Source organism: Colletes gigas, unplaced genomic scaffold, assembly GCF_013123115.1.
Source record: "Colletes gigas isolate AHSC1104 unplaced genomic scaffold, ASM1312311v1 Colletes_gigas_Sc00001, whole genome shotgun sequence".
NCBI lineage: Eukaryota > Metazoa > Arthropoda > Insecta > Hymenoptera > Colletidae > Colletes > Colletes gigas.
This window is the reverse complement of record NW_025106630.1, coordinates 1,313,976-1,339,317: the sequence shown is the minus strand read 5'-3', so window position 1 is coordinate 1,339,317 and position 25,342 is coordinate 1,313,976. Positions and strand designations below refer to the sequence as shown.

The following is a 25,342-nucleotide window of genomic DNA, read 5'->3' as shown; positions in this document are numbered from 1 at the left end:
TTTTATTTTCACCGACGCATGAAATTTTTAGTTGGTAGTTTACTCTTAACTGGGGACGCGTGGATCCAAAAATGACTATAAGACAGGGGCAATATCGGACTAAGCGGGAGCCAGGAAGCGGTACAAGGCAAATGCTGAGGGTATTAAATCCTTCGCATGGCGTCGTCTTAAATTACGTGAATAATACCGAGGCTTATGGCAAGAAAGAAAGTTCTGGCAGGTCTCCTAAACTTTCACCCGAGGGATAAGCGCATTATAATTCGAAATGCAACGAACCCGACGAAGGCAGCAACCTAATTAGAGACGATTCGTCAATTCAGTCGATCTCTTTGGCTTTAGTTTCGATAACTATTATCGATATTATCAAAAATTCTTGGTAAATTAATACCAGGTAATTACACAAATTCATCAACGAAATAATCACTGCAATAGAAAATAAACAATATTTTATAACCCTCTTTGTGAATGTTGAAGAAGCGTTTAATAATCGCCACTACTGCTGATAACTAGACTGCGGATGTTTATGCATTTATGAGAAATTCTCTTAAAAAACTACAGAATGTATTTAATATCCAAAATCTAAGAAATAAAATAAGATACGAATTATTATATGTATATTAATTCTACTAAAAACTATTCCTTTCCGCCCGTAAATAAATAAAAAAATCTCGACGTAGACCGTTAATAAATCGAAACGTCGTTTGTGGGTGTTATCATCGATGCTTCTTCGGAACTCGAAGTAGAAAGCGTCGTTTTCTGCGCGATAGTACGACCGCGTGGGTAAATATCGGAGGCTATTTTCGCAGAAGGACAGGCCAGGGTAGTCGAATGCGAAATTTCCCACGGCGTGCGCAATTGAATCGCGGTGCCGAGTGTTACGTAATGCGAAGCCTCGCTCGATTCGCACGGAACTCTAAAAACAATCGGCACGGCGAACGCTCAATCAACATGCGACCAGAGATGCCAGGCGCAGCCCCGGGTGCACCGGGGGACACCTCATTCCACTTTCTCACACTGTGCCAGACCACGCGTACGTGAGCTCGTAGAGTTTCGGAGAGTCGACAAAGACAAACCGACACATGCCCTCTTTTTCGATTCTCCGAAGCTGCCCGAAGTAATTTCGGGCCGTCTCGCGGAAGTCGAGAGAGAAAGGCTCACATTTGCCTTCTCGTAACGGACATAGTAATCATATGGAAAAGTTAAATGAAACTAACAATTTTTCGATTTATTATATTTGTCATCTCATCTACCCCTGTACAGAACGAATTGCTTCTCGACAAGCTTGGACATTCTGGCCGTCGACAGCGGTATAGTCCATCATAAACTAGCATGTACTGAATTGAATTTTCGTTCAGGTCTCTGCTGATCATTGCTCACCACTGCTAATACTTCTGACAACGTATAACGATGACTACTGGCTACTGCCAGCCTCCCCCAGCCTCTGCTGGCTTCTGCTGGCCTCTGCTGACCACCGCTTATATTTCTAACAACGTATAACGATTACTACTGACTTCTGCCAGCCTTCACTGCTGACCGCTGCTGACCACTCCTGATACTTCTGACATCGTATAACGATTACTACTGGCTACTGTTTGTCTCTGCTGGCCTCTGCTGACCATTGCCAGCATGTGCGGGTCTCTGCCTGCTTCTGCTGGCCTCTGCTGGTCCTCTGCTGACCATTGATGACCACTCCTGATACTTCTGACAATGTATAACGATTACTACTTGCTACTGCCGACCCCTGCTGGCCTCCGCTGGCCACTCTTGATACTACTGACAGCGTATAATGATTACTACTGGCTTCTTCTTGCTTCTGCCAACCTCTGCTGGCTCCTGCTGACCACTGCGGACAACAGCAGGTGGATTTCTGATAACTTCTGATAACATATATGTATATGTAATAAAGCTTTGTATAACGTAAATTTGTGGTATTAAGTGATATAATTTCAAAGAATTCTATGTGTTCTCATCATTTTTACCTTTCTTTTCCTCTCTCGACCATTCCCTTAGTAATAAGAAACGGTTTTTCCGGTTACACCTCTAATCCCAAAGTGCCCAGAACATTTCCAAAATGGTGGTGACCTTGATCCACTTTCGAAATTGGCTCAAGGCCATCCAGATTTCCAAAGTGTCCGGAATTTTTCTAAAATTCGCATGGCCTTGACCTTGACCTTGACCTTGACCTTGTCCCACTTTCGAAATTGAGCCAAGGCCATCCGGATTTTCAAAGTGCCCGGAATTTTTCTAAAATTCGGATGGCCTTGACCTTGATCTTGACCCACTTTCGAAATTGGCTCAAGGCCATCCGGATTTTCAAAGTGTCCGGAATTTTTCTAAAATGCTGGAGGCCTTTAGAGGTGGCACGTATCTTATAACTAAGGGAATGATTTGGAGAGGAAAAGAAAGGTAAAAAATGATAAGAATTCATAGAATTCTTTGAAATTGTATCATTTATTGCAGTAGATTTATATTACACAAATGTTATTACACATATATCATGTCACAGGTATCAGCAGTGGTCAGTGGTGGTCAGTAGTAGTCAGTAGTGGCCAGTGGAGGGCCGCTGACGTCAGGAGATGCTGTCAGTAGCCAGTAGTAAGCGTTGTACGTTGCCAGGAATATAAGTGGTGGTCAGCAGGGGTCAACAGAAGACAGCAGAGGCCAGCACAGACAAACAGTAGCCAGTAGTTATCGTTATACGTTGTCAGAAGTATCAGCAGTGGTCAGCAGTGGTCAGCAGAGGCCAGCGGAGGCCTGTAGGAAAATTCAAAAGTATATGTAGTCGTATCTTGTACCCCGTACTTTTTACCTTATACTTCAAGTAAAAAGGGGTAATAACTGGATAAAACAATTTTATGACATTACCTGCTATCTCAAGTTAGCCACCAGTAGAGGCATGTAGAGACCAGCAGTGGTCAGCGGAGGCCAGAGGAGCCTGGCAGAAGTCAGTTAGTAGTCGTTATACGTTGTCAGAAATATCAGGAGTGGTCAGCAGCGGTCAGTAGAGGCAAGCGGAGGCTGGTAGAAGTCAGTAGTAATCGTTCTACATTGTCAGATGTATTAGCAGTGGTGAGCAATGGTCAGCAGAGGCCTGTAGGAAAATTCAATTGAGTACATGTTACATTATGATGGACTATACCGCTGCCGACGGCCAAAATGCCCAAGCTTGTTGAGAAGCAGTTCGTTCCGTACAGGGGTAGATGAGGTGCCAAATGTAATAGATCGAAAAATTGTTAGTTTCATTTAATTTTTCCATATGATTGCTATGTGCGTTACGAGAAGGCAAATGTGAACCTTTCTCTCTCGACTTCCACGAGATGGTTCGAAATTACTTCGGGTAGATTCGGAGAATCGAAAAAGAGGGCATGTGTCGGTTTGCCTTTGTCGACTCTCCGAAACTCTACGAGCTCACGTACGCGTGGTCTGGCATAGTGTGTGAAAGTGGAATGAGGTGTCCCCGGTGCACCCAGGGCTCAGTCTCGCATCTCTGTATGCGACCCGTCGAAACGTTCTTTGCAATCGAGCATACACGGGTTTAATTGGCTGCAGAGCCGTCGTGCACGTACGATACGCGACACGCTGCCATACCCGCCAGCCCCCACGGCCCCCGTTCGACCACCCCCGTCCTCCTGAGCGCGTCATTGTACCCGCACGGTCCAATTTGCGACGCGGATTCTCGCTCTGATCGGCTGTCACAATTAAAGTCGTAAAATCGCGGACTAATGGTCTCGTTACATTAATTCCGTCCCGACGTGGAAAAAAAAAATATATATCCCACGGACGATACGCGCGAAAATGCATAAAGCGTTTCGAATGCGCGTGGGCGTTTGCACGCTCGCGCGCCTCGAAATGCAAACGCGCCGGAATTATCATGTAAAACGGGTTCCTTTAATTTCATGACGGCCGCGCGAACGTTAATTGACGTAACGTTATTAATCGTTTGTACCGCGACTTCGTTCCGGGGCAACCCGTTACCGATTTCGTGTGCATTAAACAGCACCGCGGCGGGGGATATTTTCGTGCCGTGTCCTTTTGAAAATACTGCTCGGAGATTGAATTGATATTGATAAATATCAATAAACTACCTGGAATTTTTTTATTGAATCAAATAGTGGCAATTGTAGGAAAGAAGAAGTCGTGAATTTTTATTTGAGACGATAATATAGATTAATATCGGATTTTAATTTTTTTCACCGTGTACTACCGCTTTGAAAAATCGAAAAAAAGTACACGTTGATAATCATAGTGAAACACAAAGATTATAAAAATATAAACGTGGTCACTTGAGTCATCAAGTATATAATAAGTTCAATATAAAATGGGCATTTTTGTATGAGGCTAACGGGCCTCTTTAGCTTGGAGAGGACAGGGTACAGGGGTTTTCCCATGACGTAGGCCGTTTTGTTCCTTACGGGAAAAGGGAAAGCGGCAAAGGGATGGCAAGGCCAAGCAGGCCAGGTCATCGAACAGTTACAGCAAAGACTTTGACGAAGATTGTCATATACACTCGCGCGCGCCCGACTAATATATATCATTTATTTAAAATATATCATCGTTATTAAAACTGGGAGGTGTTTATTTCGGGCTCCTGACAACGTCCTGTTTTCCTCCATACCCTCCCACATTTTCAAATTTTTGTAATTATTTATGATTTCGTTTCACGATAATAAATTCTGAAAAATCCAGATACGTGCACACCTTACAAGAGTAGGATGTCCTTGAGTTTTTTATAATTTTGTATTCGATACAACGAATGAAACGGGAGCTTAAACTGTAAATTACATTTTTCCCTGTGACTACCCTACCAATAGGGGCAGCGAGTTAATATTTGATATAAAATGTTCCGTTTGGTTGTATTCTCTTAAAAATGACGAAGAACACGGTTTTAAAAATGTAGAATTAATATTACGAATTTCTGAGCCACGGAACTTCCGATGAACAATGTCGAATTTTGGCTTTGTTCAGATTGATTTATTTTTTGTTTCTCCCATTTTCGATAAAGCATAAATTCCAGGTGTTTTATAGCCCCGGGACGTTTAATAAATGAAAACGGGAATGAACTAAGCGAAAGACGAATAATACCGCAATCGGTGCAGAATGCATTAAGTGTGGTATTTTACTGCCGAAACACGATAATGCACTTAAGTATGTTTAATCGAATATGTTATTATATGATGCAAGTGCACGCCGACAACAAACGCGGGACATTTTGGGGGTGACATAAATTTCGTTTAACGAGCACACGGTTATGAATCAGCCTGAGAATATTATGGGATACGAGCGAACAAAAGCTCGGAGACGGACTCGGGAATGAAATGATTTACCGTAGTTAAATAAAAAGCGAGAACTTCGATCGTCGCTAAATAGATTTACGTCCTCGTTGACGTATGTCTAACAACAATTTACGAGGGTAAATTTTTTTTTACGCACAGATTTGTGTTTCCGATTAGCATAGAATTTAATGGCTCTGTCGATCGCATTGGGAGAAGATGGATTTATGAATAAGCGTTTTTGCTTTTGATCCCGCGCTGTCGACGGGATATTGCCATTCGAGAAAGAGAAATGTTGGCATTCGACAATTATTTAATGTGGTCGTAGATATAGATGGTAAAAACATGTTTGAAAAATTTAATCGCCTCGAAGTCGCTATTATCTCGCGTTGAAGAACGTTTTTGGAGCGCGAAGGGTTAAATTGCGGTTTCCCAATCTGCCGGTGCGTGATTATCCCGGGCACCGTAGGGCGAGGAGAAATAATTCCGTGGAAAACGATGCGCCACATCGACTCTGTGTTGAAGATTATCGAGACGCTCGTTCGAGCGAGATTGTGCTCGCTTTGCCGACGACCTCGTGTGCGTTGAACTTTAATCGTGGCAGCCTCTGGAACACTTTCGACCTCGGCCTCTCGCGCTTGGATGTTTTTCATATTTATCGACGCGTGACTCGAATCGAAGTTAATTAAAAAGAACTCGAATTACTAATAATAGAACGTAACGAAAAGACTGGTCAAGAAATATATACATATATGTATACAGCTCGTCTTCGCGTATGAAATTCACTTTGTCTAAAAAATAATATAGTTTTTAAATCGTGCATAGAATTTTATTTTATCCTATTAACTGTTCGTTACATGGCGAAAGCTATTGGGAATCGAATGCGCCCTTTGTCGAGGTATTAAAAAATCGACTATATACCGGTGGGTAAAACGAAAAATAATGGACAATTTTGTTATACCATTCGGGAAAACGGCGGAGCTGCGTGGATCTAGTTTTACAAATTAAACATCAAAGCCCGTGAGGCACGTTTCCCTGCTATCCGATAGAGTTCATATTGCCCGGGAATTATTATTTTATGTATTGGAAACCATTTTGGGAGAGGGGATGAGTCCAGTAAAATTTTCAAATCAAAAAATAAGGACCGTCCAAAACACATTTTCTTCAAATAAAATCTGTTCGAGTTATAATTTTATTTTGCCTGAATGACTTAATGTTTTTACTAGAAATTGTGGTTTGTGCTTCACCGCAAGATGGTGTTTATTTGTTTGAGAACATCTGGTACAGAAGCGAACCTCTTCTCGCATCTTGGTATCAATTTCGCTGCACCATTTATCTGCCATTAATATTTGCAGCGGTCGGAGCATATAAATATGTCCCTTAGATTACAGACTTAAACGAAGGGACCGATAAATTTCAGCGCCCATGATTCGCAGGGATCGCAAACAGCTGGCGTAAAGGTCCGTTTTCACGTAACGTAGAATCACGATTTAAAAAATTTTTCCCGAATTATGAAAAGATCGGCAAAGATATTGGTTTATATTTTTTGGCAAACATGTGTGTGTGATAATTTTTCTAATTTACGATGATATTTCTCTTTGGAGTTGGCACGTGAGCCTCCCAAAATATTTTAAAGATAAAGATAAACTTGGGGTAAATGACTCTTCTAGTTACTGTCATTAACTGTTATTAAACATTACAAAGTTATATCAGATAGTGCTTCAGGTACATAAATTTTATAAAATAATTTGTAATTTACATTAATTTAACACATTCACTATTCAATACTTATTTCTCTAACCTTTTCTACTTCCATAGTGAAAATAACGTTTATTTAATATAATGTCACAACACTTGTCATCGTGAAAACTTAAATCGTGTTGGTATTTTTTCGATTGCAATTTATTCCATCGTGTTTCGTCGAAGTAATTCCTTACGAAACATTAAGTCCGCCAAGATGGCGTCGTTTGGCGCCACGTGTCTTGCAAATTTCACGAGACAAAATCCGGTTCATCGATTGCGTATTAATATGTCGCGAAGCCGTGAGTCCGTGCAATGTTAAAACAGAGCTTAATAATTCCTTGGACGTCGATGGTTTGCGCGACACGATTTCGAAAGAAACGAGAAAGAGTGCAAACGGACCGATCGCCGTGCAATTTTATTCAATATCGTAGCGCGGCGTGTCGCATAAGTGGACAAGAACAGCGTTTAAGGTGATCATCGTTGATGAGCGGCTCGCTAGAAGGAGAATGAATAATAGACCGGTCGGAGGGAACACGTTCTGATTGAGTTAACCGCCGGCATACGTCATTATACGCCGACTCGTCGGCTCTCGACGCCAAGGCCGGCTGCTGCGAATACGTACAATCTCGACGTCGTATTCAGGTCGTTCTTAATTAACCTGCCAGTGCTCCGATGTACGCTACGACATGTTTCTTCGCGGTTCATCGACGGGTCTGATCGCCGATGATTGTTCGGAATGGAATAATTAAGAGATTCTATTCTTGATAGGAATTCTGCGCTCAGCGGGATACGCGAGAGACTCTCCAACAGCGAATCCAACGTCTCTAATATATCAACGCTTTTCATTTTTCTAGAAACTCAAATTTACATAATACCGTACATTCTTAACAGAAAAAATATGTTCACTTGGCTGGTCACTATTCTTTGAAATAACAGATATTATTTGGATCGCAATATTATCAAACGATAGTTCAAAGTACAAGAGACGATGAAATTTAGTCCTTAAAATAAATGACAACTAAAAAGTTTGAATCAAATTGTTCAAGAATTAATAATTTGACTTTTCGTTGAATCTTGACATACACATATTTTGAGAAATAAAAAGATTTTTAATGTATTATTTCCTTGTCGACGATGTAATTTTTTTGGAGCAATTTACCAGGCCGGAGAAAGAACGTGTAGAGTCTGTTAAACGATTTATGTAAAATCTTTTAACCGCGCGGGATACACGATGACGACGCAGATACCGCTTTATCGAATTATTATCGCAAACAACCTCGGAGAGGGCTTCTGTTCCTGACATTGATCAGATTAAGATAATTATAACTATTCCTCACTTTTTGACAGGCGCTGCGTCGTATTGAGCTCCCTTCAACATTTTAACGAAGGCGATCGCTTATCTCGCAGGCAGATAGTGTTCAAGATTTTTATCTTTTTTTCCAATATGAATTGCGTTCTTTCACAGCGTTTAATCTCCATAGCGCTCTTCTAACATCTTTTTTACAAACCTTAACGAGTTAAGCAATCACTTATTTTTCAAGCGAGCGTTACAACCAAAAGTAAATAAGAAAAAATATTCGATACAATGTCTCTATGCAGTTCAATGAGCAATACAAAATGTTCATCTAGATAAGAATCGTGCCTAACTCTTCCGTTTACTCGCATGGAAGAGCTCCTGTATGTAAAATTCTCAGCATCGTGCATCAGTCAAGGATCTGCTGTTTATTTATATCGTTTTGTTACGCGTGACTTGTCGTTATTTAATCTTCTCGATTGAAACAGTCGTACGACATTAATCCGCAGTTCGACATTCGATCGCGTATCGATCGTAAGCGGGATTTACAAGCCCGCGAAGCTCTCTGTTAAGCAGCTCCTTTTGACATAGAAGTTTATTGTACGGGATGTTCCAACGATAGTTGCACAATCAACAAATAAAAGAATATACAACAACTATACATAACAACGTGACTGCATTTTTGAGTAACTAGTCTGATGGAATTAACTTTAGAACTTTATAAAACCCTTCTAGGCAAACACAGGCTATACTGAGTTTTGTTATATCGAGATTTGGAAAAATAACTTTGAAGATATCTGTAATATGTAATTGAATAATTGTAACATAATTTCAACATAGACTTGATTGGGATAGTAAAACAGTTATTGTAAGGATTATAGGAAATGTCACCATCTTGTTACACTGATATTTCCTTATTCTTAATACACAACTACTAAGTGACTTGGACGTCACTATGGGTCTATAGTTCGACTCGCTGATGGGGAGCACTACTCAGCGAGTTCCTTTTCCTCGGAGTCTAACTATACACTTTCTAAAGTTATTTCTATGAAACTAGTTTTTCAAAGTGCAAACACGTTGCTGCTGGAGACTCATAATTACAGGAGAACATTGATTATTGCCTGAGAGATCGTTGCATTGTATCAATGTGTGAAAAAGATAATTATTAAATAACAAGTGAGGTTAAAAACGCAACTTGTTATTGCATTGGTCACTAGATTATAGATTTCTGAAGTTCTGTTGCAATTTTTCGGTTGGGAAGATCCATATCCTTTAACCCCTTGACATACATTTAATTTCAAATAATTTTTTAAACGTATACTATTTAATTTTGTTTAAAATTGTTCTTAGAAGGAATGGCCACGAAAAAGAATAGATTTGTTTTACGAATATTTTGTAATTGTAAAAATGTGTTGATTTTAATATGTAAGACTCGATGACGAGTGAGTAGCCTCATGATTGTGAAACTTGACATCAAGAACTTGCAACGAGTCAGGCTCGTTATTGCATGATAAGGGGTTAAAAAAATAACCTAACCCTTCTCAAAAGGTCTGAACTACAAAGTATTCGAAAATTACAGTTCTACATTAACTTCGAAAAAAAAGCTCCAAAATTTACAGCATTCTTTGAAAATAATACCTTGAATGATTTCTTACAATTTTGATTTTTTTTTACAAAATTGATTTCTTACAGATTTTTGAAGAAATTGCGTTGTGGCGTAACATTGTTACATGTTTGCAGAACGGTGTCAAGACTTGAAGAATGTTCATAAAGAACAAAAAACATACGAATCTATAATAATTCCAGCTATCGTATAATAAATTGCAGTAACCAGACGCGTTTCTTCCGATTAGACGGTCGCGAGGGCGTGAATATTAACCATACACGCATCAAAATATCAATACCGCGACCGGTTCGGTGTTATCGACCCACAATCGGACAGGTTATGCAAATCCCCTGCCTCCCTCGCCGCTTTATTCCCTCGTTCGGTTGTATCATTACCTCCACAAAGAAACCGCCAATAAAGGCGACCGTAAGGATCTCGCAATCCGGGCGAACAAAACGCTCGTCGCGTACCTCGGAGCGACGCTCGTTACGTAACAGCCTCGAAATGCCCGGGACCACCTTCGGGCACGGCTAAAACTCCAGATAATCTGGCTCGTTTCGCCGGGCGAGATTTCGCCGGTGCGGTTGTCTCGCCATAATTGGCGAACGCCAGCTCCGTAGCCGAGCGCGAAAGCGAACCAGAACGTCGAAAAGGGCCACACGGCGAGGAACGAGGGCAAAAGAGGGAGTGAAACGGGGGAGACGGCGAGAGAGAGGAGGGAGGAATGAGAAGACCTCGAACGGCGATGCTCATGAATCTCATGATCGATGCGCGATGCCGGTGTGCACAGTTAAAACGTGTCCAAGTTGGAAGGCCGCGGGCCGATGCCCCGTAATGGCCGTCCAGGACTTCACCGTGTTACGTGTCAGTCCGTGAGACGTTCCGCGGCAATTTACGGCTGCGTACACAGTGCCATTACCAACCACCGTAAATAAGACGACGCGTCGGGGACAGAGGAGCCTCGTACCGAGTCAGGCGGTTCATCATTTTTAGCGTTCATCGTGCGTGGGCGTCGTTAATTTCCGATCCTCCGCCGCCGACGTCGCGAGTTTTTTGTCGGCCTGCATTCGCGACGTGGCTGCAACGCAACTTTTTAAACGTCGTTGCACCGCGCCGCCTCGAAGTGCACCGATGGTACGCGGCCAACTTCGAATTCGACGGTTCAAACGTAGATAAATCGTTTGCTCGTAATTGACGGGCTCGCGGAGCTATTTTTATGACGAATTGTTAAGCAATCGTTGGAAACGTATTTACTGTACGCTCGACCGGGTCCCCCTGGTACCGGGCCCCTGTCTCCAGAGACGAATGACCAGGCTCGTTCGAACGTGTATGCCAAATATTGTTTATAGGTTGTTAATGTAACGAAACATTTGTTGTGGTGCAATTGTTTTCTCGTTATTCGCGGTACAACCAGAGCAATAAATCGAAAAGTAAAGAGACACAGTTTTCGTACGAAGTAATGACGGTCCGATTCGAGCATCGGCACAAGTAGAAACAGTGAGTGATGGACAGACGCGCCCAGTCTAGTCGAATATGACAAATTTTCGAATACAATTATCCCGAAAATAAAGCATTATAAGTAGGCAAATTCATATTTTTATTAATAACATAGGAGCTTTGCAAAGGGTCGTCTCAACCCCTAAATATAATAATTCGTATCTTATTTTATTTCTCATATTTTTGCATATCTGCATTTTGTATTCTGTAGTTTTATGAGAATTATGATTATAACTAAAATTTTTAACTTAATATTTTATGAGCCCTCCTAACAGTTATACTATAAATAGAATATTTCCTACCCGATTGATTTCTAAATTGTCCAAATGGAAAATCGAACGAAAAGCTATAGATGGAACCGTGTAAAGTTGTAAAACATTTAACACTCAACCTATTCTTGCTCGCCAGCGTTATTGTTGTCTTCAGAATGGCGACCAGTTTACGCGAATGAAGGGAAAGTTGTTTGCAAATCGAATTATTTGTGTACAAAAGCGACACGCGCGTGGGATTGCAATTACCCGTAATTGGTTAATTATCGAAGTGTTCGACAAATTGTTCCAATAAACGGAATTTAAGCGTTCGATGCATAATGCGGCGGCGTTACTTTACTGCGACGGACACGCACGAAAGAACGGCGAAACCATGTTCGTTTCGTGACCGGCAAAGTAGGTCGCAGACGGAATATTTGTTTCATTACGTGATTCCGTCTCTTTATTTCAATGTCCCCCGGTCGTATAGTCGATCTCTATTATCTGTGTCTCAGGGCTTGCGCCGAGATCGCTCGAACAAATGGCAAAAGGTTATATCCTCGTAAACTTCGTACGTTATAACCCGAAAGTACGGGCGGGGCTTTTTACGAGACTTTTTTCGCTCAAATCCGCTATTTACGAACTGATACGACCAAACCGAGAAATTATGAATGCGTGGCGCCGATATTGCAGAACGTTCCCTCGAGAAAATAACACGAACAAATTTAACTTTATACGCTACGAAGTATATATTGATCGCAGGTGTCAAAAATCTTAAAATATGACGGAATTCAGGAGCAACAAAATTACATTCGAGGCTTTATACTTTCCATCGAAACACGAGGAGCATCTAAACAAAATTTCACCTGTATCGGACAAAAATAGGCGTTATAGAGAAATCACAAACCCACAGACGATGAGTAATTTGTCTATCGCGTTCGTCGCGAATAGAAGGATTTGTTTAAAGATTCGAGTAGAAACGCGCGAGTCTGTTGATTCTAGTTAATATTGTCGTCACTGTGAGAATTTTCGCCATCATTATTCGACGACCACGTGACACGACGATGTGTCAAAAATCTTAAAATAAGACGGAATTCAGGAGCAACAAAATTACATTCGAGGCTTTATACTTTCCATCGAAACACGAGGAGCATCTAAACAAAATTTCACCTGTATCGGACAAAAATAGGCGTTATAGAGAAATCACAAACCCACAGTCGATGAGTAATTTGTCTACCGCGTTCGTTATGAATAGAAGGATTTGTTTTATGATTTGAATAGAAACGCGCGAGTCTGTCAATTCTAGTTAATATTGTCGTCACTGTGCGAATTTTCGCCATGATTACTCGACGACCACGTGACACGACGATGTTGCGCGCGATCGTTGTCCGTGGTTTCCAGTCGCTTCGACTCGAATCGATCCTCCTCGAGCCAGTAACGAGTGCTCTATGTTCTTGTTACAGGTTGCGACACGACCTTGGAGCCCGGATCAGGGCAAGACGCAGGAGATGACCAAGCTTTGCAACCATAAGAGGAAACTTTTGCTGCCAATAACGGCGGCCAGCAGTCCTGTTGCATCCTGTACACCGGCGGTCTCCTCGTCGACTTTATCCTCTGGCCCGCCTGTAGCCGCGATCCACGTGAATGCGGACTCGCCCACCTCGCCGGACAAGGCCAGGAAAGGTAAGAACGCGACCTTGCGTGCAAGTTTCGCCTCCTCGTTAATTCGACGATCCAGAATTTATACTTGTATTTATATTTGTCGCGTGAACCAAAGGAAGCACAAGTTCGCAAAGTCATAGGGTATTTTAGAAAAAGCTGGATGAACAAACAAAGCTTAACACGTTGCTAATTTCTAAACTAAGGGTGCTAACCGCTTTAAAATGAGTTTTTTAAGCTTTTTTTTGGCTCTTTTTATTCTGGTTAGAGTAGATCCAGGTTGTATTGTATCAAATTTCAAGTTAATCGGCCCACTGGTTGCTGAGATATTACGTCAGCCAGCTTAATTGCTGTAACCCTTTTCTGAAAATGGTACTCGCGGGAACGAGCGGCCCATAGGGAGGAACGCTAGGTGAAATTAACTCCCTTCTAAGCAAAAGACCCATCCAATTGTATTTGCATTATAGAAGGGAACGTGGGCAGCAGGAATAATTGAAAAACTGTTAAAGTAAACAAAAAATAGAGCAAACGAGGTAGAATTAGCGTCTTCCTTGTCTTTCGCTTGTTTAATTAAAAATTATTTCATCTACAACGTGAAGAACCAATCGGACGAAATCGTAGTATCTCCCTCGATAACGTTCGCGTCGCGGTCGTTAGCGAGAACTTTCTGTAAAGCAGTTTTATTAGAAATGCGCAAAAAACGTAGAAACATTGGCAGTCGTCGTGAACCCTGTTTTAGAATCACAAATATTCCCGTGCCACGGCATCGGTGATCCACAAAGCCGCGAAGAATGTACTTTTCGTAGGGGGTGGCGCAACGATAGCCAGAGGATCAAAGCAGCCTAAGTAGAAAACATATTCTTCCCAGAGGTAATTTCGCGAGGGAAATCGCGTGGAAGGAATTTTTCCAGTCGGGTGTTTTATCTCCCGTGGCCGGCGGCGGGTGTCCCCGATCGATCAAAATCAGAATTTTCCCCGGGGAAAAGTTTCTTAGCGAGCTCGAACGAGCCACGAACTCGTCGAACTCAATCGCATTATACATACTCGCCAATCAATCTCACGTATACACCAAGCTCCGCGAAAGCGCGCACGTACACATCCCGCACCCCCCCATCAATATATCCCCCTTCTGCCCCCCCTCGCCCTCCCTCCAGCCCGCCCCCTCGCCGGAAGAGAAGTTTTCTCATCGATCCGTCGTATTAACAAAGTTCCGCCGGTAGTCGGAGCGGCGCGCCATAATCGCCGAGAACGTTTATTCACCGTCGTACCAGAAAACACGCGGCGGAAACTTTTATTGGAAGACGACCAAAAGTTTTTCCTCCTTGCGCGGCGCGGCTCGCGACCGAACCCGTGATCATTAGGGCGCGGCGGACGGGAGAAAAGTCTCTGGAACCAGAGGAGGAAAAGGAACGATGAAATTGTGGCATTAGCGGGGTCTGTTGCCATTCCTTCACCCTCTCTGCCTCTTTGTCGTTCCGAGAGATGGCATTAAACCAGGGGTTCCCAGTCAGGGACGCTTGGATCGGTCGCTCACAATTTTATGATTATTAATTTCCATAGTCAAAAAATTTATTAGAAATCAAAAACGAATTTTTAAAAAAAATCGACAGGGGGCAGGTGGACAAATTTTTCAGCAAAATTAAAAAATTTCAAATCTGTCTGAAAAAATTATTTTTGCTTGCGGGGGTCGATTACAATCATTTTTGGTGAATAGACATACCCCCGACATCCTACCCACTTTCTAGAAAAAAATTCGAGAAGGTGTGAAATTTTTCGACATAATTTAAAATTTTCAAATCGTTCTAAAAAACTTATTTTTGGTTGCTGGGGTCAATTATAATCATTTTTGGTCAATAGACATCCTCCCGAAATACTACCCGCTTTCGAGAAAAAAATTCCTTACCGAAAATATAATCTGAGGCTTCCCTGAAATTTCATGCTAATCTTTAAAATGTCATAGCTTCTGAATGGATTGGACGATTTTAATGTTTCAAAATGCAAACTACGCGTATTTTGATGGAGAATATGTAGACATTCCAAAAATATTTGAAAAGTTGCTCCTTAACCCCGAAAAATGAGGAAAACCCTATCAAAATGGTCGAATTTTCAAACAGCCATAAGTCCTACAATAGTGAATATACTTCAATGAAACTTTTTTCTGAAGTAGAGCTCATGGGTATCTACAAAAAAGTATTGGACAAAATTTCCGTAGCGCCTCAAACAAATTTCTTAAAAATGAAAAATGAATTTTTAAGTAAAATCGACGGGGTAGTGCCTAAATTTTTCGGCGAAAGAAAATTTCAAATCGTTATAGAAAAATTATTTTCGGTTCCGGGGGTCAATTACAAGCATTTTTAGTGAAAACATATACCCCCAAAATCCTATGCACTTTCGAGAAAAAAATTCAGTAAGTGGTGAAATTTTTCGGGGAAATTAAAAAGTTTCAAATCATTCTGAAAAAATTATTTTTGGTTATGGGGTCAATTACAAGCCTTTTTGGTGAATAGACATATCACCGAACTCTTATCTACTTTCAAGAAAAAAATTGTTTATCGAAAATACGATGTCTGACCAGAGACATGAATGATTCCCTTGAAATTTCATGCATATATTTAAAATGTCATAACTCCTGAACGAATTCGAGGATTTTAAAGTTTCAATATGCAAACGATGCCGTATTTTGTTGAAGAATATTTAGAAATTCTAAGAATGTTCGAAATGTTGTTCCTTAGTCCCTGATGTAAGGTCTACTCGTATATCTTGTCTGTGGTTGTAGAATGCATTCCAACTTATGATAATATGGTTAACTCGATACTCCTTTGTTCCTCCAATCCGTGCCTCGATTATATCTAAAGCAATCCATACACGTAGAGGATTATCGGACGTTTATCTGTAGGTTTGATCGACGTTTGTCTGGTTGGTCTTACCCATTAGAAAGACAATCAATCAAACCTGCAGTAACTTCGACCGTGGGTCGTTAAAGACAAGTAGATTAAACCTACAGGTGAGATTTCAATAAACCTCGACCGCGTACAGGTTACTTAACGTAAATGAAAGTTACTTATAACGAAACACTGCTTGTATTGGGAATTTGGTTCAAAACTCAAGTTTTGTTATTTTACCTTTCAGGATGCAGGAGCTTGACTCCAATCATCCTGCAAGTTAACAGGCTTCGCTATTTGGGTTTCTATAATTTATACTAGCAACTTCTTTAATTGAAAACATGATACACTTAATTCTGCGAAGATTCAGGCTCACAAAAAATTGTCCAACGAAGAAAAAGAAAACTCAAATCAAGTTGTGGTTGTCGACGTTTCTTTTGTTTCTGAAAGCAGCTCGAGAATAATTCCCACCGGACGATCGTCGGGGCAAAGTCGGTTGGACCGGGGCAAGAAAAAAAGTTGGGAAACACTGCGTTAAACCGTTGCTGATGAAAAAAGGGACGGAGTTGGCATGCGCGATGAAGCAGCATCGGTCGAGGCGTTAGGCCAGGGGGGTAGGAATGATGTATCGCCGTGGCTGCTAATCTCTTCGTCCGGATTTCATTACTAAATCCTATAACCGACCCAACGGAGTCGTCTCTTTTTTCTCGGGGCTCTCCACCCTTTCCCACCGTTCTTCTCTTTTTCCATCTTTTCCTTTCTTCATCGCGTCGCTAATTAAACGGCTGTTATTCCGAACGAGCCTGCACAACGAGAACCGTGCTCACGGCCTCCGCGTTACGCCGGAGGGGGGGAAACAATAGCTGGCCGGTGAATTGAAATTCGCCGAGTGTATTTTGGTCGTTTGCTGGTTTCAAGGCTCCAGGATTTAAGGACAATCTCGCTTGCCTTCGGGTTACCTCCTTATAAAGTTTTCAACTACGTGTTTTGTCGCCTTTCGTATTTTCCTGCCGCGTACCCGAACTCCGCTGGGAACTGTGGCTACACGGTTTCTTAAATTGTTTCCCGAGAACAAGTTCGTTTGCGTTTGAAAAATAAATCCAGCTTCCTTTTCTTGTAGTTTGCTGTCGTTGACGATTGCTGACAGGAAATGCTGTGTTTAATTTCAAAGCGACCAGTAACAATATACAATAACTCTGTAAGAGCCACTGTGATTCTTGTAACTTTGTTATTACTAGTAATTTAGAAGATTTGTAATAAATATTATTGTTTATGAGGTCAGGATACGAAATAATCAAATATGCGGTATACAAAAACGATACGTTAGATATGCAATGACATAATGGACGACGGACGGTGGCCTTGATTACTGGAGAATAGCTTCTTGGATTTGGAGCTGCCTGTGCTGGAAGATCCTTACCCGGTTCTGTCGAAGCCTTTTGACGAGTCCTTTCCTTTCCTTAGACGGTGATGTTGACACGATAACGGATCCGTAGCGAAAAGAGAGCCGTTCAACGTGAGGTTTCGCGAGGCCAGCCGCGCCCCACCACTAAACCACGCGTATTGTTCAAAGGCGCGTTTTCACACACGACATATTACAATACTTAATATTTAAATTGATTCAAAGTAGCTAATATTATTTCAGTTTACATTTTATTTATTTCAGTATTTGCATAGTAATACACGTGTAAGATTCATCTTCGCTATAGGCATTCTGTGAGTTTGGAAAAATATAGCAGAATATTTTTAACCTCTTGACGTACGATTTAATGTCATTTTTCAAACGTATACTGTTTAATTTGGTTTAAATTTTTTCGTACAAGTAATGGCCACGAAAAAGAATAGATTTGTTTTACGACTACTTTGTGAATGTAAAATTGTATTGATTTTAATATATAAGACTTGATGACGAGTTAGTAGCCTCATAATTGTGAAACTTGACATCAAGAAAAGCTGCAATTTCGTACGTTTAATAATTTCTATTATTTATCGAGAGACCGAGTGGTTTAAGGTAGAAAATTCGAATGTTGTTTCGCAAGAAAAATAGTGGACAGTAATATCGCGAACGCCCCGTGTATACGTCGCCGGCAGTGTTTCGTGGAGGTTTATAGGACCGTTTTAACATCGACGCGAGCGTTCGCGCTCACGGGCGTCGCTTCGATTCCAATTTTCCGGTGATATAAAACGTCGCAGCCCGGGAGAACGTCGCCGCCGCTGTTTCTCTCGTTCCCTCCGGCTTCTTCTCTTTTTCCTCCTCCCCACCGGTTCCTCTATCGCGAGCAATTCAACGGGCCGGGGTAATACGTTCGCGTGGCGTGCAAACACACACCCTCCGAATCGTGGACAGGGAGCGAAAATAAAAAGAATAAGCTCACGGATCCGTGGAGAGGGAGGAGGAATCGAATGAATCTTTATCGTCGTCGCTGTTCCACAAATACGAGTCTCAATAACGAAAGTCGATTTCATTTTTCTTCGGTTCTTTTCGGTTTTACTCGACTCCCAGCGAAGGGGGAAGGGTGCTTTATGCGCGGCGTTGCTTGCCAAGGGAGACCCGGGAACCGAAACTCGATCGAAGCGATTAATGGAATTCCAACGGCTCGTTACTTGCGACCGAATTTACTTTCGTATTCAATATGTGCCAGGGCCAGGGGGGTCGTTCGAACGCGCAAACAACATTTCCGGGAATTTATTTTGCGATCCCCGGTCGCTTTTGTTGGCTTTCAAGCTTCGTGCAAGGCCCCCTCCCCCTCGTCGGTGAGTTTGTCGATGCGTTAACCTCCTGACATGAGCGCACGGGGCACGCTTCCATCCGAGCGGTTACAGACGCCATAAACGCGCTAGCAATTACAGCGATCGTTTTGGTTACCGATACGAATGGGATTCAGGGAAAATTGAAACAAGGGTTCGCGCGATGAACCTTTGGTCAAGTTATTAATTTCCTTGTTACGGTTGCTTAACGCTAAAACTACCGACAATTATTATGTATTTATTTGTACCAAAGAAATAGAAACGATAGATAGATTTTATATAGATAAAATGTTTATTCGTTCTCTTATAGAAAACCACTGTAAATTTTAAAAAATTCAGTCGAGTAAATTTGTAAAATTGAAATTACGAATTTTGACCACAGTTGTAGTGTTAAGGGGGTACAGTGATAATTCGTAAAATGAACACCAGACGTGATTCGTAAGTTGAACCCCTAGGAGACATTTAAAAAACGATACAAAGTCGTGACAATTTATATAAAGAAACAAAATTTATTTCTATAAAAGAATAAATAAAAAAAAATCAATTCGTTAAGGCTCTAGAGTAAAGTACCTTCTTAAGTAAATCAGGGAGTGTTTAATTCTGTGATAATCTACTGTGATTTGGTGATAACTTCTTATAATAAAAATAAATAATACTCTGATGTAGTCGTATCTAAATAACACTTGTTTCTCAATCATATAATGTTACATTTTGTAACTGTCAATTTGTTTGAACAGTTTTTAAAAACAACGTAGAAGCTTGCTCGTAAAACTACAAATGTCTATTATCGTTAGAACAGAAATTCTCGACCGTCAATGACTAATTACACGTGATTCTCGTCGCTTCTGAATCACGATCTGTGATTCGAATTACGCCCAAGTAAAAATAGTACGGTAGAGTACTGTACTTCGTTCTGCAGGAACTACCGACTTGCTTGTTTCGACATCGTCCAAATATTATGACAAGTGGGATGGGAATACGGTGGTGTGAGTGACAGATGTGCACCACTATACTTGCCCACACAGTGCGTGTGTGCTGTTTCTCCGTCGTAGCTGGCAAAAACTGACTTCGAGTCGATCCAACGCCTCGACGAACCTTCCTGCTGAGTATTTTACTGCTACGAGTCCCTTTAAAGCACCCTTTACACGGAGCATGTTTTCGTGCATGGTTCTTAGCGGGCCACCTGGCATTGGGGTTCGTAGCAAAGCCTGCCGATAGGAGCTGTGGTTTGATTCTCCATTCACACGAGTCGCGTTGCTCAGCTTGCTGGCTGTATGGGACGGGAAACGAAACGTTCTCCACTGCCGAATTGCTATAGCGAAGTCGTACGCGTTCGATATGCGCGTTCACGTCGCTGGAAGGTCGAGTCACGTGATCGTTTTGAGAATTTTCGTTCGTTCAAGACTTGCAATATGCTCGAAAACATGCATGAAGTATACCAATCGCGTATAGCACACTAGATGCACAGTAGAGATGTGTATACTCTAATCTGATTGCTCGTAATCACACGATAATCGCGCTGCAAGTAGACGGTTCAGTGATTTGAGATTGTGATTACTTTGAAATCATAATCGTAAATAAATGATTGGAAAACATTGAGAGGGGGCTCAATTCGGGTTAAATTATAGTGGAAACCTCGACCTGATAGACTTCAAACAATGACGCATACATACTATGTTTTAAAAATATCAACTTTCGTTTGAATTTCGTTTGCAAGAAAATCCACTTCAAATGTTGATACTCGATCCGTTTAGACTTATTTATTTCAAGCAGAATTATTCGTTTTCGAAGACGTTAAAGTAACCATATATTTTGTGATACATATATAAATAATTCTACGTGAAATAAATATCTAATAGCATGTGTCATTGACAAAACGATTTAGTGGCTGATAAAATATATAAATTGAATATTTTAAATTATTAATATATATAAATTGAATATTGTAGATTGTTAAGCTCAGTATTTTTATACGAATGTCGTAATAATGGAAATGTGGGTCTCAAAGGACCCCGACGAGGTGGATTCGCGTAATTGTTGTGTCAGCGACCGAGCGAATATTAATAAATCTTGTCGACACGATTGACGATAGCGGCAACGCGCGTCAGAGAACCTAGACACGTTAACAGGATCGATTGTTCGCTGATATGTCTTTCTTGCTCTGTTAAACAACTTTCCTCGATGAGCAGGTTCTCTGCTGTTCGATCGATCATGCCCGCGTTATGGCGGCGCGATACGCTTCGTGACGCTGATATCCCGGAGAAAACGATTTCACGGGGAGCAGCGCGCCACTATCTACCCTTTCAGAGCAAATACCTACAGCTTTCCGTTTATCGCTTTGTCACTGGTCGCAAACTCCTTGGGAACTTTAAAACGTCTCAACGCGCCCCGGATATCTTCGAGACTCCACCGCGATCGCGATAATATTTCGCGCGAACAGAATGTTCTTCCAAGCTTCCCGTTAATTTTAAAATCGAAGCATTTCTAGTTTCATCCGGTTCGACGTGATTTTATTTATACCGAGACATTACAATTTCCAATTGCACAACGAACCGAAAAAGTTCTGGAATACGCGATCACGTCCGTCGACGCAACGAATTTAGTTTTGATTTCGCCGGACCCTGCAGCGGAAGTTTGATTACATCGTCGGAAGTAAAATGTTTTTCGCGTTACGCGGAATTTGAACTAAAATTCATATTTCGGAGGAAATCCCGTCGGAAACGGAACGGTAATGCTTCAGTTATTTATCGCGAAACTCCATATTCGGCATTCGGGATGTATTTCTCTAACGCGTGTGAAAAATGCAAAGACTCGAGGCGTTGTAACGAATTCTGCAGATTTATTAATCTTTTCTCTGGTATTGACGTTCAATTTTTAAGCTGTTTTATATATTTTAACTGTGTGGAAGCAATCGCAAATAAGTATAGAAAAGTTAATTTGTCAATAGTAAGATGTAAAACAAGTTGGAGGAAAGTATATGTATGTGTTAATACTTTCAATGACTCACATGGAATCCACCATACCAAATTTTATGTCATTTGGTAAATTATTCCTAAGATATCAAATAAAACAAACACCAAGATATATAAATAGATAAATACAAAAATCTCTGCTTGTCAAATTTTGACCTATAGCAATATCTATACCTTCTGTATATCATAATATTGCCCCACTGTCTCTTCAAATTTTTGGAAATATTTAATACTTTTAATGACTCACATAGAATCCACCATATTAAATTTTATGGCATTTGATAAATCATTTTTGAGATATCAAATAAAACAGACACCAAGATATATAAATAGATAAATACAAAAATCTATGATTCCCAAATTTTGACATATATCAATACCTTTTCTGTAATACATTTTCTCCAGAAACATAACCAACAAAATCAAACTTATTAAACACTTCCAAAACTGTTTCTCAATTTGAGTATTGCCCCTTCCCTAATTCCCATTTATAAGAAGATATCAAGTTTTCTATTATTAAATCCTCCTTATCAGGTTTCTCTGAATCTATATTTCTAATAAATTTTCTAATCTACAAGAGGACTATATCCACGTCAATGCAAACATAGGGCTAAATAAAAGAAAATTTCTAAATAAAATACTAAAAGAATTCGATTACCCCGGAGTTGACAACTCCTGAAACCCCACGTATTGAGAGAAAAGATGTATCGAGATTCCTGGAGCGTGCCCCGTGTAGGAATCGCAGACGTTTAGAGCCCCCTCGGGCAAACCCTCAGACGATCCACAAATTTGCATTCGACTGTTTCCCCGACGCCCGTAATCCTGACGCGGGACAGTTTCTCCGTCGTCGGTTAGGGTCGTGCACCCCGCGAGATGCCCGAAAAGGGACCAATCGGCCAGCTCGTGTCTTCTTATCGTCCGGGACGATCAATAAGTCCCGGGAGGAGAAAAGAATCCGCTCACCATTCGCTGCCAGCGACGTCAACGCGACGATGGTACTTTGGACGGAGGGCGGCGGATGGTGAGGGGAGGACGAACAGGAAGGAAAACGACGACGTGGAGGGTGGCGGGCGACAGTGGTGGTGGCAGACGTATAGTTGATAAGGGTTAATTTTCGTACGAAGAAGCAGCGACGCCGCGGCGTTCTGAATGGGAGAAGAGAGAAGAGAGGAACCGCGGTCCAACCGTCTGTGTCCGGTTGTGATTCTTGCGCCTGCCCCGAGTGATGTTCACCCCCCGCCGACACTGTTTCAAGCCGCCTACGACTCGTCCTCGGTCGACGTCCCGTTGTGGTCGCGCAAGCGCATTTTACGCCACTTCCGTTTAGTCCGCATCAACGGCTCGACCACGTCGAAACGTACGATCCACACGCCTGGGGAATCGTCATGATCGAGCTTGGCGAAGTAGCCGTTTGGTCCGAGTGATTCGAGTGCCTTCGAATCCCGAATCAGTTGTTTCGCAGCGAGAAGTTCCCGTCGACAGCCTCCGAGAGGAAGATCACTATAATTATGGCCGTTCGTCTGGCTCGTCTCAGTCTTTCTATCGAAATCTGCTAGCGCTCGCCTCGAAAACGATGGGAACGTTCCTCGGTTAGCGTCTTGAGTATTTTGTGCGCTCGCAACAATTTAATAATTTTGTATTTGTAACGGAATGGGGCGTCAGAATTTGAATTCGTTTAAACGATTATTCGCTCGAAGTAAGCGTTCAATTCCGGAAGAAAGGACTATTTTTTTATCGTTATAACGTTTCCTTCTAACGAGTCCTGAGAAATGTGGAATATCAGGGTTCTCGGTTTCCAGCGATCTTCGAATGGCTCCAAACGATAGGCCATATTCCGTAATTGCCGCGTCGTCTGTCCTTCGTCAGATTTAGCGGGTGGCAACCTTTATAGCCGCGAGCCATTGACTGCAGATTTCTGGGGGGTGTAGAGGAGGGGGACGAATTTTACGCGTTCGCGCGAATTCCCCCGGAAGCCACGAAATGCTTAAAAGATTTTACGCAAATCTTCGCCCCCTTAGAAATCGGGTTAAACTATCGTCGCAGACAAGCTTGCTCCTACGTAGATTCATTATTACATCCACCCTTCTTCCCCTTTCCACCGTGCCGTTTCTCCCCGTTCTCTTCATTTCCCTTCTCCCGCTTCCGAATTATCTTTCCCCATTGAAGCTGCGGAGAATAATTATCCGCTGTAGGCTTACGGATAAAAGACTGTCATTGAAAACCATCCCCTTTGGCACCCTTTTACCATCCTGCTTTCTGTTATCCTCGTAAATCAAGGTAATTTCGTAGCGCGAACGCTTGTCGTGGCAGCTACTGGATCATTGATCGTGGAGAATCCTACGGTTTATACGAAATAGTTGTTCGTTTCTTTGCACTTTTTTTCTACAGCATCAGGATACTCGATACTAAATCGTTTCTATTTACTCCATTATTACAATATTTTTCTCATTTTATCCTGTACTATTTTCATTCTTGAAACTTAAAATTTCTCACTCCCTTCTTTACTGTTATAATACCAACCTATTTTTTAAGCAACTTAAACAGTAAAATCACCAAACAGTATCTGGCTAATTAAATGTTGTCAATAAAAGTATACAAATAAGATTTTGTTCTAACAGTAACAATTGTTTTTTTCGAAATAGTACACTTCAATACAATTGTACAATTAATACAATTATAACGCACCAAATTACCATAAATAAATTATACCACATCGCAAATATTTATTCTTCATTGTTAGGAGTTAGCAGAACCCAATTCTCCACCGCTCCTTTTACGAAGGAAATAATTTGAAAACGAGAATAAAAATTTTATTTGAAAGTAGGAGTTGATAAAGTAAGCGAATGAAGGTTTCAGAACGAATCTTGAAAGTATTATGCTAAACAGGATTTAACCTTGCGGTGGGACTTCAAATGGAACACTCGTTCATTAGGGAGCCTGAAACCGTCTGAATAATAAATGGAAGAGGGTCGGAATTAGAATTAGGGGAATAAGTCGTATTTTAATAATCCCCGATCTCGTAGAATTACAGTGCTTCTGGATTCCATTAGGAACGAGAGTATTTTCTTCCATCTCGTTCAATACCCAGCAATCAAAAGTCGTTCGACCGTTTTATTAATGTCTGCTTTGTTTCGTCCCGCAGATGGTCTGAGCAAAAAGAAGAAGAGAAAACAAGGGGGGGTCGGAGGCATTTTTTCCGGGGTCTCGGTTTCACAACTTATGGCACAACGCGACAGGGCTATTGTTGCGGCATCTGGAGTTCAAGGGTCGTCGGTGCCAAATAGATCACAGGTAATGTAACAATACTTTAAACTACAACAGAATTCAGAATAATATTTTAACAATCTAACAAAACTTAAATCTCTATTTAATGCGTGTGAATTGTAAATTATAAATTATTCCTAACATTTGAGCAATTAATTA

At 41.4% G+C, this 25,342-nt stretch overlaps 1 protein-coding gene across 4 annotated transcripts in view; it reads left to right on the top strand.

Moving 5' to 3' along the window:
- Positions 1-25,342, top strand: part of LOC122397704 (protein split ends-like) — a 418,491-nt gene that overhangs the window by 369,530 nt on the left and 23,619 nt on the right. For all 4 annotated transcript variants that reach the window (XR_006259141.1, XR_006259140.1, XM_043397055.1 and 1 more), the window contains exons 3-4: positions 13,122-13,341; positions 25,062-25,210. Coding sequence is in view for 2 of the 4 variants with exons in the window: in XM_043397055.1 (XP_043252990.1) it covers positions 13,122-13,341; positions 25,062-25,210 (369 nt within the window). In the remaining 2 variants the exon portion in view is untranslated. The remainder of the gene's footprint in view (positions 1-13,121; positions 13,342-25,061; positions 25,211-25,342) is intronic.